The sequence below is a fragment of the Heloderma suspectum genome, chromosome 5 (assembly GCF_057233095.1).
Source record: "Heloderma suspectum isolate Gila_16-S chromosome 5, 16-S_ref, whole genome shotgun sequence".
NCBI lineage: Eukaryota > Metazoa > Chordata > Lepidosauria > Squamata > Helodermatidae > Heloderma > Heloderma suspectum.
Genome location: NC_139462.1, coordinates 38346421 through 38360767, shown reverse-complemented (window position 1 = coordinate 38360767; position 14347 = coordinate 38346421). Strand labels below are relative to the sequence as shown.

The 14347-nt window shown below is 47.1% G+C and overlaps 1 protein-coding gene across 1 annotated transcript in view; it reads left to right on the top strand.

Annotated features, from left to right (window-relative positions):
- Positions 1 to 2220: 2220 nt before the first annotated feature.
- LOC146343794 (uncharacterized) overlaps positions 2221 to 14347 on the top strand; it is a 116146-nt gene continuing 104019 nt past the window's right edge. Inside the window, exons 1-3 of the mRNA XM_084859753.1 lie at positions 2221 to 2292; positions 3558 to 3665; positions 6338 to 6373. Coding sequence (XP_084715879.1) covers positions 2221 to 2292; positions 3558 to 3665; positions 6338 to 6373 — 216 coding nt within the window. The remainder of the gene's footprint in view (positions 2293 to 3557; positions 3666 to 6337; positions 6374 to 14347) is intronic.

Here is a 14347-nt window from a genome sequence, read left to right as displayed (position 1 = left end):
GGTACTTATTCCCAGGTAAATGGATACAGGATTGCAACCTGACATGCATTCAAAATTACAAAAGCCTTCTCATTAAACAGAAGTAGATGAGGAGCAGTTCAACCAAAGTTATGTAAGAGCAAACTGATAAAAAGGATAATCATGCCTTTGCTATTAAGGAATTATTTTTTAAAAAAATCACCTTAAAGAAGAAATTCCTCCTCCTGAAAATTTGTTTTGTTCAAGAAAAACTTTTAATTTCGAAAACATAGGCTTTGGTATTTACACTGACCCAGGCAGTGGGGTCACTGGGGTGGAAAGAAAAAAGCAGCACCCTCTAGTAGGATAATAGTAATCTTAGGAGCTCTCTGCATAATATTCTTCCCTGTAGATTATTAGAGTACATTCTCAACTGTATTACAGAGGGTGTTGGCCTCTGCTTAGAGGACTATTCTCTAACCCACCTACTCCCCCCCCCCACTCAATCCTCCAGTGTAATACTGGAAAGATGTAAGAAGTTGGATGCAAAATTCTCATCTTACAACTGTGATAACCCTTTCTGTTTGTGTTAGGGTATTCAAATATAACAGCAAGGCAATTGCTGTAGGATGTGAGAGATGAACTTTGCCCTGTACATAGAAATATAGCTCTATATGAACTAAATGTTGACCCAAACTTTTTTTTACACCGTTCAGAACTAACAGTAGTCTTATGTTCATTGTATCATTGTGTATATACTGTCATACTGTTTGTTCTTTGTGTTGCATGGTAAAGAAAACATTTTAAAGTACAATAAAAATATCTGTTGTTTCAGAGTTGTTAGTCCATATCAATCTGTAAACATGACATGCTCTTAAACAGCGTATTCCAACCTGGGGGCCCCAGATGTAGTTGGTGTACAACTCCCATCATTTATGACCATTGGCAATGCTGGCTGAGGATGATGGGGGCTGTAGTTTATCTGGGGACCTCAGGTTGGAAAAGGCTGCTGTAGAGGAAGGTGTCTTACTCCAGTATTGACTAATAAACTAAATGCTAATCAATATTAATAGAGTTGTTGCCTGTAAAAAATGTTTTATATGTCTGGGTGACCATATTATTTCTGGGAGCGCTCCATATTTGTACGAAAGAAAAGAAAATCTCTAACATGCCATCTTCAGCAACAAATCTGAGGATAGAGATAAGAACCTACTAAATTTCATGTTCGTTATTAAACTGTTGTTCTGTGTGACGTTTTGTGTTGTGTTATTTCGGTACTATGTGCGTGTGTGTGTGTCCCTAGGGTCTGCCAGGCTTCCCTACAGTTGCTGCCCTTCACAGTAATCAGATCCTCACCGTCAAGGTTTGTGGCTGACATGTACCAGCTAGCCAGTCTTTCTGATTTAGCCTAGAAGTGTCATGAAGAATCAGTTTGCTTTGGGGAGCTGGTCAGTCCATCATACCCATTATGGGCCCAGTTGTCAAGGCGCTTACTCCTCCAATGCTGTTGTGTGGCACTGGTATCAGTGGAACTGCACCATATGTGAGAAGGTTGAGGCTCAAATTCTCTATGCTGGTTTGTTTGCCAGCTTCCAGTCACATGCATTCTTGATGAACGTTTTATTTCTCAGCAAAAACTGTACTACTGTAACTTGCTTGTAAAAGGCACCCAATGATACACAAAGCATCAGATGAATCCATATCAAAACCCTAATGATAATATGCATCTATTCATTTTGCTTTTGTGGTTCCACAGTTGCCACATGTGCTTTGAATTATTCAAAAATTAAGCAGAAATTATTCAAGCCATGCATGGACTGGCAGACTCAGGTATGCCATTTTAATGGCACAATTCTTCATGGCACAATATGCTGTTTGGAAAGTCTGACTAAAAGCTGAACTGGTGCTTTGTCTCTTGGAATCTTTGCTCATGAAGCAGAGTAAAGTGGATCAGCACAGATCTTCCAGATACTGAGGCAATTTAAAAAGCAAGGTTAGAGCAATAAGCCTGACTTGTGTTGCCTTTAATTTCATGAAGTGAGAATGTAATGAAAATTCTACCTCTATCTTTTAAATTTGTATGGTAACTCCTTTAAAACAAGGCACAGATTCTTTTGACAGACACAAGCACCAGTTGGTTATCATATTTGCTACTGCAAGTCTAATGTGTATGTTTCTATTTCTTTCTTGGGGCCTTCTGATGTCTATTCTTCAACTCTTTCACCTCTGAACTTCAACCTTTGACCTCACCTGCCTGATCAGATGGTGTTTCCTAAAATCAATCATGGGTTTCTCTCTGCTGATCAGCAGCTCATTAAACGCCGCCTCATTAAGGTAGTGCTTAATCTCTCTCTGCACCTTTTGCCCTGCTTTTGCTTGCAGCTGATTGCTGAATTGTAAATATTGCTGAGCCACACAGTTGTTAATTAAATGGATTTTTATTTTAGAAAAAACTAGATAAAACTGTACAGAGCTTCAGTGTAAACTACATAATTAATTTTATCAACTGTTTTCCACTAGCTTTTTACTGAAAACTGGACAAAACTTAGTATTTTTGAAGGGGGTGATTGTGATTTAACAGTTCATTACCCAACTAGATTAAATTATTGCAATGTGGATATATTGAAACTGTAAATTGTTTCTCAATTGTCACTATAAAATAGCTGCTAAAAAGACATTAAATATTATTGCTATTTGATTTGTAGCTTGAAAAGTACTGTACAGCTTTTCAGCAAGGTGGTTATATTTCAATGCCCCCTTAGAACTCAGTCAGTGTTCACTTGCTGAGTCTCACGAACCAGTTTTGTTAGCTGCCATAAATGTTTTACAACCTTCACACAAGTCTAATCACATGACAACCCAATAAACATTTTTTTCCCTGTAGAAATGTGTCAGTGGAATTTTGTAGTAACCGTTTTTGGATATTGTTCAAATGCAGAAATCAAGCTTCACAAACTGAGGTCAGCCTAGCTGGTGTCAGTGTACTAATGGGGCACACGTCCTCATGCACATTCCCTATTGGATTGTGACCCATATGTGTAGTAAAAGGGCACCATGCATGCAGTTCTAAGCTGGTTGACTTTCTAGGCCTGTGTATGTGGTTTGGATTCTGTCATTGGATCCAAATCCTTGGGTGTCATCCCAATCAAGATGTCAGCTTTCATCTTCAAAGACAACCTCATGTAGAGCACATTGCAATAATCCAAACAGGCTGTTATAAAAAAAATGGATGACTGAAGCCAAATTTTCCTCGTCTCAGAGGAAAAGGCACTGCCACCACCTGAGAACCCACCAGTATTGCCAATAACTGTTGGGGGAGATGGAAGGCCTAAATTCAGTTCCCTCTCTTGCCCATAGAGGTGACTGGTGCTGTGCTGTCAAAGATGACAACATCAATCCATCTTCATGTGTGATAAGCATGTGCACAGAGCTGAACTGAGATTCTTGTTTGACAAATATGTTGAGCTATTTTGCCCTTTTACAAACTCTTTCCTTGAAAATTGACTCTTTCCCCCACCCCGAGTTTTGTGCAACTGAAAGCTTGTCTGCAAAGATCTGCAAGAAGCCTACTAATGTGGATTTTACTGACTGGTATGCAGGGTGATCAAGGACAAGCTGGGCCCCCTGGACCTCCTGGACCTCCAGGACCAAGGGGCCCTCCTGGAGATACTGGCAAAGATGGACCCCGAGGAATGCCTGGTGTACCGGTGAGTCAGCCATCAGTATACATTAACACTGTAGATGTAGGGCACAATTTTATACAAGTTTAGACAGAAAAAAATCCTACAGTTCCTACAATGCTGGGAATTGTAGGACTTTTTTCTGTCTAACCATACATAGGATTATTCTTTTAGAAGTGTTTTGTATAGTTCAGAAATACTCGTTATCTCTGTTTTATCAATGGAAAAAGTAATGTATAATGGAATACGGGATGTTATCTGCAGATACACTGTGAATAAGCACCAAAGCCAAAAGTAATACTTAGATGTCCTGATCATCTATCTTCAGTATAGATTGCTCTTTCCGAATAATTTTATACAGTTGTCTGACATTCACTATATGGCAGTGCTGGACAGCTAGGGATGCACGAAAGTCACTTACCTGGTCTTGCAGCTTGCTTCGCGGTGGGGGGGAGGCGCTTCGCTGCTCCATCCGAAGTTCAGGCCGGGGGGGGAGGCTTTCCTCCTCGCCCGGCCGAAATTCAGGCTGGGGGGGAGGCTTCCCGCCTCACCCGGCCGAAATTCAGGCCGGGGAGAAGCGCCCCGTCTCCCCGGCCACGAACTTCAAAAGAAAAAAAAAACCAAAAAAAACACCCCTGTGATAGGCTACGTAACGATTAACGTAGCCTATCACGGCTGAATTTGCAAATCTAGCCGTGATAGGCTACGTTAATTGTCACATAGCCTATCACAGGGGCGTTTTTTTGTTTTTTTACTTTTCTTGTAATGGCGGCGGCGGCAGCCGGTCAAAAGACCGGCTGCCGCCCTCACCCTTGACGAAGACCTGCCGAACCGCCGCCGGGACCTGCCGCCAGGAGGGACATTCGTGAAAGGTAAGTCCCATCCGGGGGGGGCGGGGGGCGGCGGGGGCGGAGAATTTCTCCCCAAACAACCTTTGGAGGACCGAATGCGTTGGCACTCGGCCCCCCGAAGTTTCGGGGAGAAATTCTCCCCCATCCCTATGGACAGCTACTTTGCAGTCATGGCAAAACATTTCAACAGACTCTCCAATTTTAATAACCTTAAAAAAACTGACCAGTGCTTATTTCTACTTCCCCAACAATAACTTACATTAAGGTAAAATCACAAAACAATATGTATTAAATAATGAGACACAGAAAGCTATTACATTTTTTCTCTTTTAGTTCTTCTAGTTGAACAGTATCATATTCTTTAGACAATCATGATTACTGAAAATGTTTTTTTAAACCAAGTAAGTTGGTATCTATATATCTATTGATATAGATAACCGATATATTTATTTCACATAAGCCATTTTCATAACCTTTATAATTTTATTTTCCAGAGGATCATGATTGTTGTTTGAAATCCTGGCACCTTGTAATACCTTTCCTGATACATTTATTTATTATTACATGTATATCCCACCTTTTTCCTCTTGCAACATCCTACATGATCCTCAGCCAAAAGGGGACTAGAACCCAGATTTCCTGAGTCCCAGTCCAATGCTCTAACCACTGCACCACACTGGCTGATGAACTCTTAGATCTGATTTTCTGTGTAGAATTACAACTTCCCTATAACACTGAAAAATAAAGTGTCTAAGATCTTTACTAGCCAAGAAAAACAGAAGCATTACGATCTTCAAGAAAACCAGAGGTCGTTCTTCGTAATGTAGTATAAGAATGAAAGTAGAGGAAGGCGTTACAGGGGAGGGGAGAACCTAGTTTTCTTTTAATCTTCAAAGCTGGCTGGAAGACCTTAGCTATAAAATTATTTGGGAAATAAATAAAACTGACTGTATTTGTGTGAACAGCAGAAACCTCAAACTTCAACCCCCTACAAACATACACACACTACCTTTCCTGGGTGTGCACTATAATCTGCTACTTAATCAAAAAGCCTGCTTTTTCTATGACAAAACAGAGGACTGGGAGTCAGAATGTTTGCTCCTTCTCTATTTATCAGCTCATTAAAATGCATATCCTATTAGAACACTGCCACATCTGCAGCACTTGCAATCTAGCCACATTTCTATGGGCACAGCAGCCAGGTAATTCTCATAAGATATAATATGTAACTTTCAAGCCATCACATATTCATTGGTACATATTTCACTGTATTACAACAAAGAGACACTTGAAATTCAAGAACATGGGAAGAAACCTAAGAGCCCCGCTGGATCAGGCCAAGGGTCTATCTAATCCAGCATGCTGTTCAAAGAGTGTCCAACCAGCTGCCTGTGGGAAACCCACAAGCAGGACATGAGCATAATCGCATTCTCTTGCTCATATTCCTCAGCGATTGGTATACAAAGGGATACTGCCTCCTACACCAGAGGTAATATAGCCATCATGACTAGCAGCCATTAATCGGCTATGAGTCATGATGGCTGGTTCAGATTCTCCACATAGTCTGGCATCTTGCTTCTCACTGTGGCCAACGCAGTTCCTCTGGGAAGCACACAAGTAGGGCATAAAGGCAATAACCACCTCTGCTGTTGCTCCCCATTATCTGATACTCAGTGGTGTAGTGCCTGTGAACATGGGAGTTGCATACAGTCTTTATGATGACTAATAGCCAAGATAAACATATTCTCCATAATGTTGTCTAACCCAATCCCCTTCTAAAAAAGCTGCCTAGACTAATGGCCATCATCACATAACGGTACTGATGTCTGATAACCTTTTGTATTTAAGGGAGAGCCAGGAAAGCCAGGTGAACAAGGTTTGGTGGTAAGTCCTTTTTTCTTCCATGAATAAGAGCAATCTATAAAAAGTCTTATGTTTTCCTTTTCCCGCGCATTTCCTTTTGCTGCAAGATATACGGAGTTCCAGTTGTGAAGCTCATGGAAGTTACAAGGTGAATCAATTGGCAAAATCAATACGGAAGGTGACAGAGCTCTTTTTTTCTATAAATCTAATAATAAAAACAAAGTTGACAGAATCTTCTGCATCCCACAAACAGAAGAAAAAGACAGAAAGACTTTGGAAAGCTTTTCGTTTTATTTAGGCTAGCAGTTAATTCATTTGATTCACTAATCAATTTTTTTCTCTTTCAGAAATATAGCGTATATTCTCTAGGGATGTATGAAACACTTACGCGGTGGGGGGGAGGTGCTCCGTCCCTCCCCCCGAAATCCTCGACGGGGGGTAGGTGATCCGTTCCTCCCCCCCAGAATCCTGCCTGGCCAGCTCCACTCTGCGGCCAGGCCGTGGATCCGCCAGCTGGGCCAACCCGCAGCAGGGCCTCCAGCCGCTGCCGGGCTGCTGCAGACGCAAATGGTGTCCTGAGTAGGGGACGCCATTTGTGTCCCTACGGAAGCCCGTGATAGGCTATGTAAATATTTACGTAGCCTATCATGGCTACAGCAGGGACGCAAATGGCATCCCCTACGCCATTTGCATTCCCGTTTTATCCGTCATAGGATAAATATTTACATAGCCTATGACGAATAAAACGGGAACGTAAATGGCATCCCCTATGCCATTGCATTCCCGCTTTAGCCATCATAGGCTACGTAAATATTTACGTAGCCTATCACGGGCTACCATAGGGACGCAAATAGCGTCCCCTACTCAGGACGCCATTTGCGTCTGCAGCAGCCCGGCAGCAGCCAGAGCCGCCGCAGCTGCAGCCAGAGCCGCAGCCAGGTAGGCTCCGTTTTGTGGGGCTTTCGCGGGGTGGTGGGGTGGGTTGCTCCATTCTGCCATGGATTCCGGGGGGCCGAATTCACTGGAATTCGGCCCCCCTGGGATCCGTGGTGGAATTCTCTAATATCCCTAATACTCTCTCTTTGGTCCAGTACAAAGCCTAGATGTTGATCCTCCCATTTGTGCTTGTGGTTCTGGGACTGATATTTGTGTTTCCATGTTATTTAGTTGTGTTTTTCATTAAGGAGCTCACTGTTTTTCTGCCATTTGGACAGGACTGGAGGAAAACATAGTAGTTGTTAGTTATGTGATATTAAAGGTTTATCTTCAAACAGTCATATATTCAACAGTAGACATTCCACTTTAACATAAAATAGGAGTAATTGAAATTTAAGAACATAGGAAGAGTTCTGCTGGATCAGCCTGCCCATCTAGTTGTCAGGGTGGAAACTGAGCCCAGAGAGCCTCAGAGCAGTTCGGATTCTGAGGAGGAACAGCTATCCATGTGAGAGGGGCCAGCTCATCCCTCACGGGCTCACCTGGCAGAGATCCCTCCTGCCAGCATTCCAGAGATAGATAGCGACCCGGGTAGTGAGGGAATGCGGGAGGGGGGCTTCTTAGACGCTCGACGCAGACGCAAGGAGCGATGAGCAATGGAGGGCGCGGAAAGGAGGCGTAGCGCCCGTTTGGCGCGCAAGCAACGGCCGCCTCCCATGGACCCAAGGGAAAGAGGGAGGATCTCTCCCTAGCCCATAAGTTCTGGGTCTTCAAGTGACTCTCTTTCAAACGGGGATCAACTGCCTACCTGAAGCTTAGGCCACCCTGCTGTTCCTTGCTTTAGTCGCTGGTGATTAGCATCTGAAAGAGTCATTAAGTTGTAAAAGGATTAAAGCTTTGAAAAGAAATCCTTTGTGTCTTGAGTTAGCTATTGGAATCTACTGGGAGAAGCCGCCAGAGTGCTCCTGGCAGCTTGATCCCCGTTCCTCTTTTTTTTTCTCTCTCTCTCTCTTCTCCTCCTGCCGAATGGAGGGTGCCAGGGACCTGGCAGTGCAAGCTCTGGCACAAGGAAACCAGATCCTCCGTGATCAAGTGGCTCAACTGACGACTGCCATATGGAATCTGCAAGCTGCAGTTCAACCCCCGCCACTTCCGATTCCCCCCTGCCGCAAGTGCCCGGTGGCTTTGCCAGAGAAGTTTTCTGGGGAGAAAGGACTTTTTCAGATTTTCTGGGCCCAATCCGAGCTGTACATGCGCCTTTGACCTGAGGATTTCATGACGGAACAGGTTCATGTGGGATTCATCATTAACTGACTTTCAGGCGTGGCAGCTAAATGGGCTTCGGGGACTTCTTCTCGCAAATGACCCCCTGCTCGGGGACTATCAAGGTTTCATGACAGCGATGGCCAGATTTTTTGGTGACCCCCTGCACACACAGACGGCTTCTTGGGAGATTCACCACCTCAGGCAGGGCAAAGACTCAGTTTCCAGCTATGCGACAACTTTTCGCTTGCTGATGCAGGATTTACAGTGGAATGATGCCGCGCTGGTGGCTCAGTTTTTGGACGGTTTGAAAGACGAGATCTTGGACGAGTTGGCGTGCATGCCTAGCCTGCCTACTTTGGAGGACCTCATCCAGACCTGCCTCCAGATAGATAGTCGGCTGGAGGGGTGCCAGCAGACCCGGCGGGGCGCCAGGAGCCAAGATTTCCCTACTCCCATTCCCCCCCGTTTTCTGCCCCCTCCCCCACTCCCCGCCCCTGCGGTGGGGGCGGAGGAGACACCGATGCAGCTGGGAGCTACCCGAGCCCCACTGCCGCTGGAGGAACTAGAGCGGCGGCATGCTGAGCGCCGATGCTTTCGGTGTGGAAAACTGGGTCATTTCGCCAAAACCTGCTGCGCTAGACCCGCAGCTCCTCTGCCTCCCCCTCCTCTTCTTCCTCTCCCTCCTCCTCCTCACCCCCAGGCCTGACTAGGCTGCCTTCCAAGCCTGTTGGGGGTCTCCAGTGTGGGGGTGGGTTCCACACCCGGTGGGTGCCTTCCGCAACCCCCCCACCCTCCCATCTCCTATTGCATGTTCACCTCCGCTCCTCCCAGAGCGATGGGGTGGAGGCCCTGGCTTTAGTGGACTCAGGGGCTACGACCAATTTCATGGGTTAAACCTTCACCCTCTTCCACAAGATTCCTACCCTGCCTCTTCCTGCCCCCTTGGCAGTGGAGACCATAAATGGGCGTCCTCTTTCTTCGGGCGCGGTGACCCGGATTACACCTCTGCTCACTCTGCGCACCCAGTCCCACGTTGAGCAGATTCAGTTTCACTTGGCCAAGGTTCCCCAATACCCAATAGTGCTGGGTGTTTCCTGGCTCTCTAAGCATAATCCTCAGATTTCTTGGGAGCTTCAGCAGGTGGAGTTTGCGTCTCCCTACTGCCAGGAGCATTGCCTCCCGATGGAGGCGCCAGTCCCAGCCCAGGCCTTAGCCCTTTCCTCCCCCTCCTCGTCTGCTTCTGGCAGTTCTTCAGCTACCGTGATCCTCCCAGAGAAGTATGCGGCTTTTCAGGATGTTTTCGACAAGAAGGAGGCTGACCAGCTCTCCCCCCCACCGCCCATTTGACTGTCCCATTAACCTCATTCCAGGGGCGACCATCCCCGCTAGTCAGCTGTATTCGATGTCGGAGCCGGAACTTCGAGCTCTGTGAGAGTTTTTAGACAAGAACCTCAAACGTGGCTTTATTCGCCCTTCTTCCTCCCCCGCCTGTGCACCTACCTTCTTTGTGGCCAAGAGATCTGGAAAACTCCGCCCGGTGCATGATTACAGATTTTTGAATTCGATCTCGGTCCCCAACAAGTATCCCCTCCCCCTCATACCGGAGATGCTGGAGCACCTGGGGCGAGCCAAGATTTTCACGAAGTTGGACCTGCATGGTGCCTACAATCTGATTCGCATCTGGGAGGGGGATGAGTGGAAGACCTGTTTCGGCACCTGGTATGGAGCGTATGAATACCTAGTGATGCCGTTTGGGCTCGCCTGCGCACCCCCCACATTTTCGCGTTTTATGAATGCCATCTTCCGAGATTATTTGGACACTTTCCTCATTGTGTATCTCGATGATTTACTTATATTTTCTGAGGACCCCCACGCCCATCAGCACCATGTCTCCGCCGTCCTCCAGTGCCTCCACGAGCACCATCTTTATGCCAAGCTGGAGAAATGTGCATTTGACCTAATCTCTTTGGACTTTCTTGGCTACATTATCTCAGCTGACGGTATCAGGATGGATCCTGCAAAGGTCCAGGCTGTCCTCTCCTGGCAGAATCCATCCACCAAGAAGGACTTGCAACGTTTTCTGGGGTTTTCTAATTTCTCCAGAAAGTTCCTGCCCGGCTTTCCTCGGCTGACATCTCCTCTCACAGACCTCCTTAAGGGCAGGAAATCTCCTTTTCATTGGATGGCATCTGCCCAACAGTCTTTCGAGGAACTTAAGAAGCTTTTTAGTTCTGAGCCGATCCTGTTGCATCCCGACCCGAGGAAGCCTTTTGTAGTGCAAACTGATGCCTCTGACTTTGCGGTGGGGGTGGTGCTTTTTCAGCCAGATCAGGCGGGCGGTGGTTTGCAACCGTGCGCCTACCACTCCAGAAAGCTGAACATGTCTGAGAGGAATTATACCTTCTGGGAGAAGGAACTGTTGGCCATCAAGTCTGCTTTGGAGACCTGGCGTCATCTTCTGGAGGGGGCACAGGACCCAGTTGAAGTTAGAACCGACCATCGCAACCTGGAACATCTTCAGACAGCCCGTGCCTTAAACCAGAGGCAAATTAGGTGGTCACTTTTTTTCCCCAGTTCCACCTTAAGATTTGCCATGTGAAGGCCTCTGACAACCTACAAGCAGATGCTCTTTCTCGTAAGCCAGACCTTCAGCCAGGGGGTGAGGTGGAACCCCCCCTCTGATTCTTCCCCCCAACAGCCTGGCGGCAGCTGCGGTACCTCACTCTTGGGAGGAGCTCCTTCACTCTGCACAGGCTCAGGGTGATTTTGTTCGCACAAAAGTGGAGGAATTGGGGCTAGCCTCTGCCCCCCTCCATTCTACCCCTTTCTCTTTGTGAGTTGGCCTGCTTTACCATTCCGGCCGGGTCTATGTGCCCTCTAGACCCCCCCGCGAGAAGGTCCTCCATCAGTGTCACGACTCCCCCACCGCTGGGCATTTTGGCCTCGCCAAGACCCTGAACGGAGTGACGTGGGATTCTTGGTGGCCTCATGTGTGTTGGGACATCAAGACCTATATCACCTCCTGCCCAACCTGCCAGTGGGCAAAGGCCCCCTCAGGGAAGCCCACAGGCTTGTTTCACCCCCTGTCTACCCCCTCAGGACCTTGGAAACTGCTCTCCCTTGACTTCATCACTGACTTGCCTCACTCACACGGTAAGACCACCATTCTGGTGGTGGTGGATTTGTTTTCTAAGATGGCCCATTTCATCCCCTGCTTTGGGTTGCCCACAGCCAGGGAGACGGCAGAGCTGCTTTTGGCACATGTTTTCCAGCTCCACTGTTGGCCCAAGGGTCTCATTTCGGATAGGGGGCCCAATTCACTGCCCATTTCTGGAAGGAGCTACTTGGGCTTCTCCATGTGACGCTCCGTCTTTCCTCTGCCCACCACCCACGGACGGACGGTCAGACCGAGCGCACCAATGCGACTCTGGAGCAATATTTGCACTGTTATGTCAATTACCAGCAGGATGACTGGTTTTCCCTGCTGCCTCTCACAGAATTTGCTTATAACAATGCCTGCCATGCTTCCACCCACCAAACTCCATTTTTTGCCAATTTTGGTTACCACTCAAGGCTTTCCCGTCCACCCTAGCTCCCTCTTCGGTGCCAGCGGCCCATGACTTTAGAGGAGTTGCGAGCAGTACACCACCTCTTACGGGACTCCCTCAAGCAAGCCAAGACAGCCTACAAGGCCTCTGCAGACTGGCGGCGCCAGCCGGGTCTGTCTCTGAAACTGGGGGACTGGGTTTGGCTGTCCACCCAATACCTCCCCTCTCACTCGCCCACAAGGAAGCTCACGCCTCACCTCATGGAGCCTTTCCAGATTACTGCCCAGATTAACCCTGTTGCTTTTTGCCTGGCTCTCCCTCCGTCCATGAAGATCCATCCTGTTTTTCATCGGTCCTTGCTGTCCCCCCTGGTTTCTGGCGACCATCATCGCTCGGTTGGCTCCCCCCCGCCGCCAGTGCTAGTGGAGGGAGAAGAGGAGTTTGAGGTCACGGAGATTCTGGACTCCTGCCTTTCTTGCAGCCTCCTGCAATATCTAGTGGACTGGAAGGGGTACGGGCCAGATGAGCGATCCTGGGAACCCGCGGAAAATGTGCATGCTCCGTTGCTGCTGAGGCGCTTCCACCAGCTGTACCCGCACAAGCCCGGGGCCCCAGGGGAGGAGCACGAGGGGGGGCCTCATGGGAGCGGGGATGATGTCAGGGTGGAAACTGAGCCCAGAGAGCCTCAGAGCACTTCGGATTCTGAGGAGGAACAGCTATCTGTGGGAGAGGGGCCAGCTCATCCCTCACAGGCTCAGCACCTGGCAGAGATTCCTTCTGCCAGCATTCCAGAGATAGATAGCGACCCGGGTAGTGAAGGAATGCGGGAGGGGGGCTTCTTAGACGCTTGACGCAGACGCAAGGAGCGATGAGCGATGGAGGGCGCGGAAAGGAGACGTAGCACCCATTTGGCGCGCAAGCAATGGCCGCCTCCCATGGCCCCAAGGGAAAGAGGGAGGATCTCTCCCTAGCCCATAAGTTCTGGGTCTTCAAGTGACTCTCCTTCAAACGGGGATCAACTGACTACTTGAAGCTTAGGCCACCCTGCTGTTCCTTGCTTTAGTCGCTGGTGATTAGCATCTGAAAGAGTCATTAAGTTGTAAAAGGATTAAAGCTTTGAAAAGAAATCCTTTCATCTGTGTCTTGAGTTGGCTATTGGAATCTACTGGGAGAAGCCACCAGTGCACTCCTGACACTAGTCTGGCATTCTGCTTCTCACAGTGACCAACCCAATGCCTCTAGGAAGTGCACGCACGGCTTGGGTTTGAAACAGAACAAGGGTAGTGATGTTTCTAACAGTGGCTGCCATTTCTTATAGGTATGTCAAGTTGGCAGATCCATGGTAAAATACCGCATGAAAATCAACCAAACCTATAGTGAAACATAAATATAGCAACACACTCTATCTTGTATTCATTTCAACATTCCCTGCTCAAAAGTGCAGGTTATTCGTGGAACACAGGTGCTAAAACAAGTGATGTACATGTTGCCATTTAGCTATCCAGTTAAGTTCTCTCCTTTGTATATATTAATAGCTAGAATTCCATTGTGCTCTCTGGGAGCCTGTTGAAAGGTGGGGCAGGAGAGACAGTCATAAATAGATCATGAACAGATCATCTGCAAAGGCTTCATGACTTGGAGTGCCATACCGCCCCTGCACCCACTGCCATGGGAGAAATCCCTTCGAGCAGTATGGCTGCTGTTTGGCTTCACTCAATGAGCTGGAAGTTCACAGGGTAAGGAGCACTTGTCAGTATGAATAAATTGTGAAACGTATTTTTGAGAGAGGTTTTAATTACAATTGGCATATCCAAGCACAAATGCTGGAGGCTGCCACTTTGCAGAAAAAAGTGATACAGCGTGTGACTCATATGATACAAGCACTCAGCAAAAAATTTTAAAAAAGGAGAGGGAGGGAGAAAAGAAAGATACAAGTATCTAGTAATATTTTAAATTCTAGTATAAATTATTATAACTCATTAAAAGCTTTAATTTTAAATGACCCATTACTTTCCAGACTGACACGTAATTATGCATTAAAATTATACTGCAATTATAGATTATACTGATACATAATTTATTACGAGCAAATTACCTGTCAGTTTGACAGGGCAGATTCTGCTCTTTGCATCTGCACTCTCTCATTTGTCCTGGAAGATGCACAACAGGTCAGCAGGGCCATCCTCTGTGCTGGTGTAGAGAGTGTAGGCAGCCTCCTTTTCTGTAGCCATCCAGCCTGGCCTTT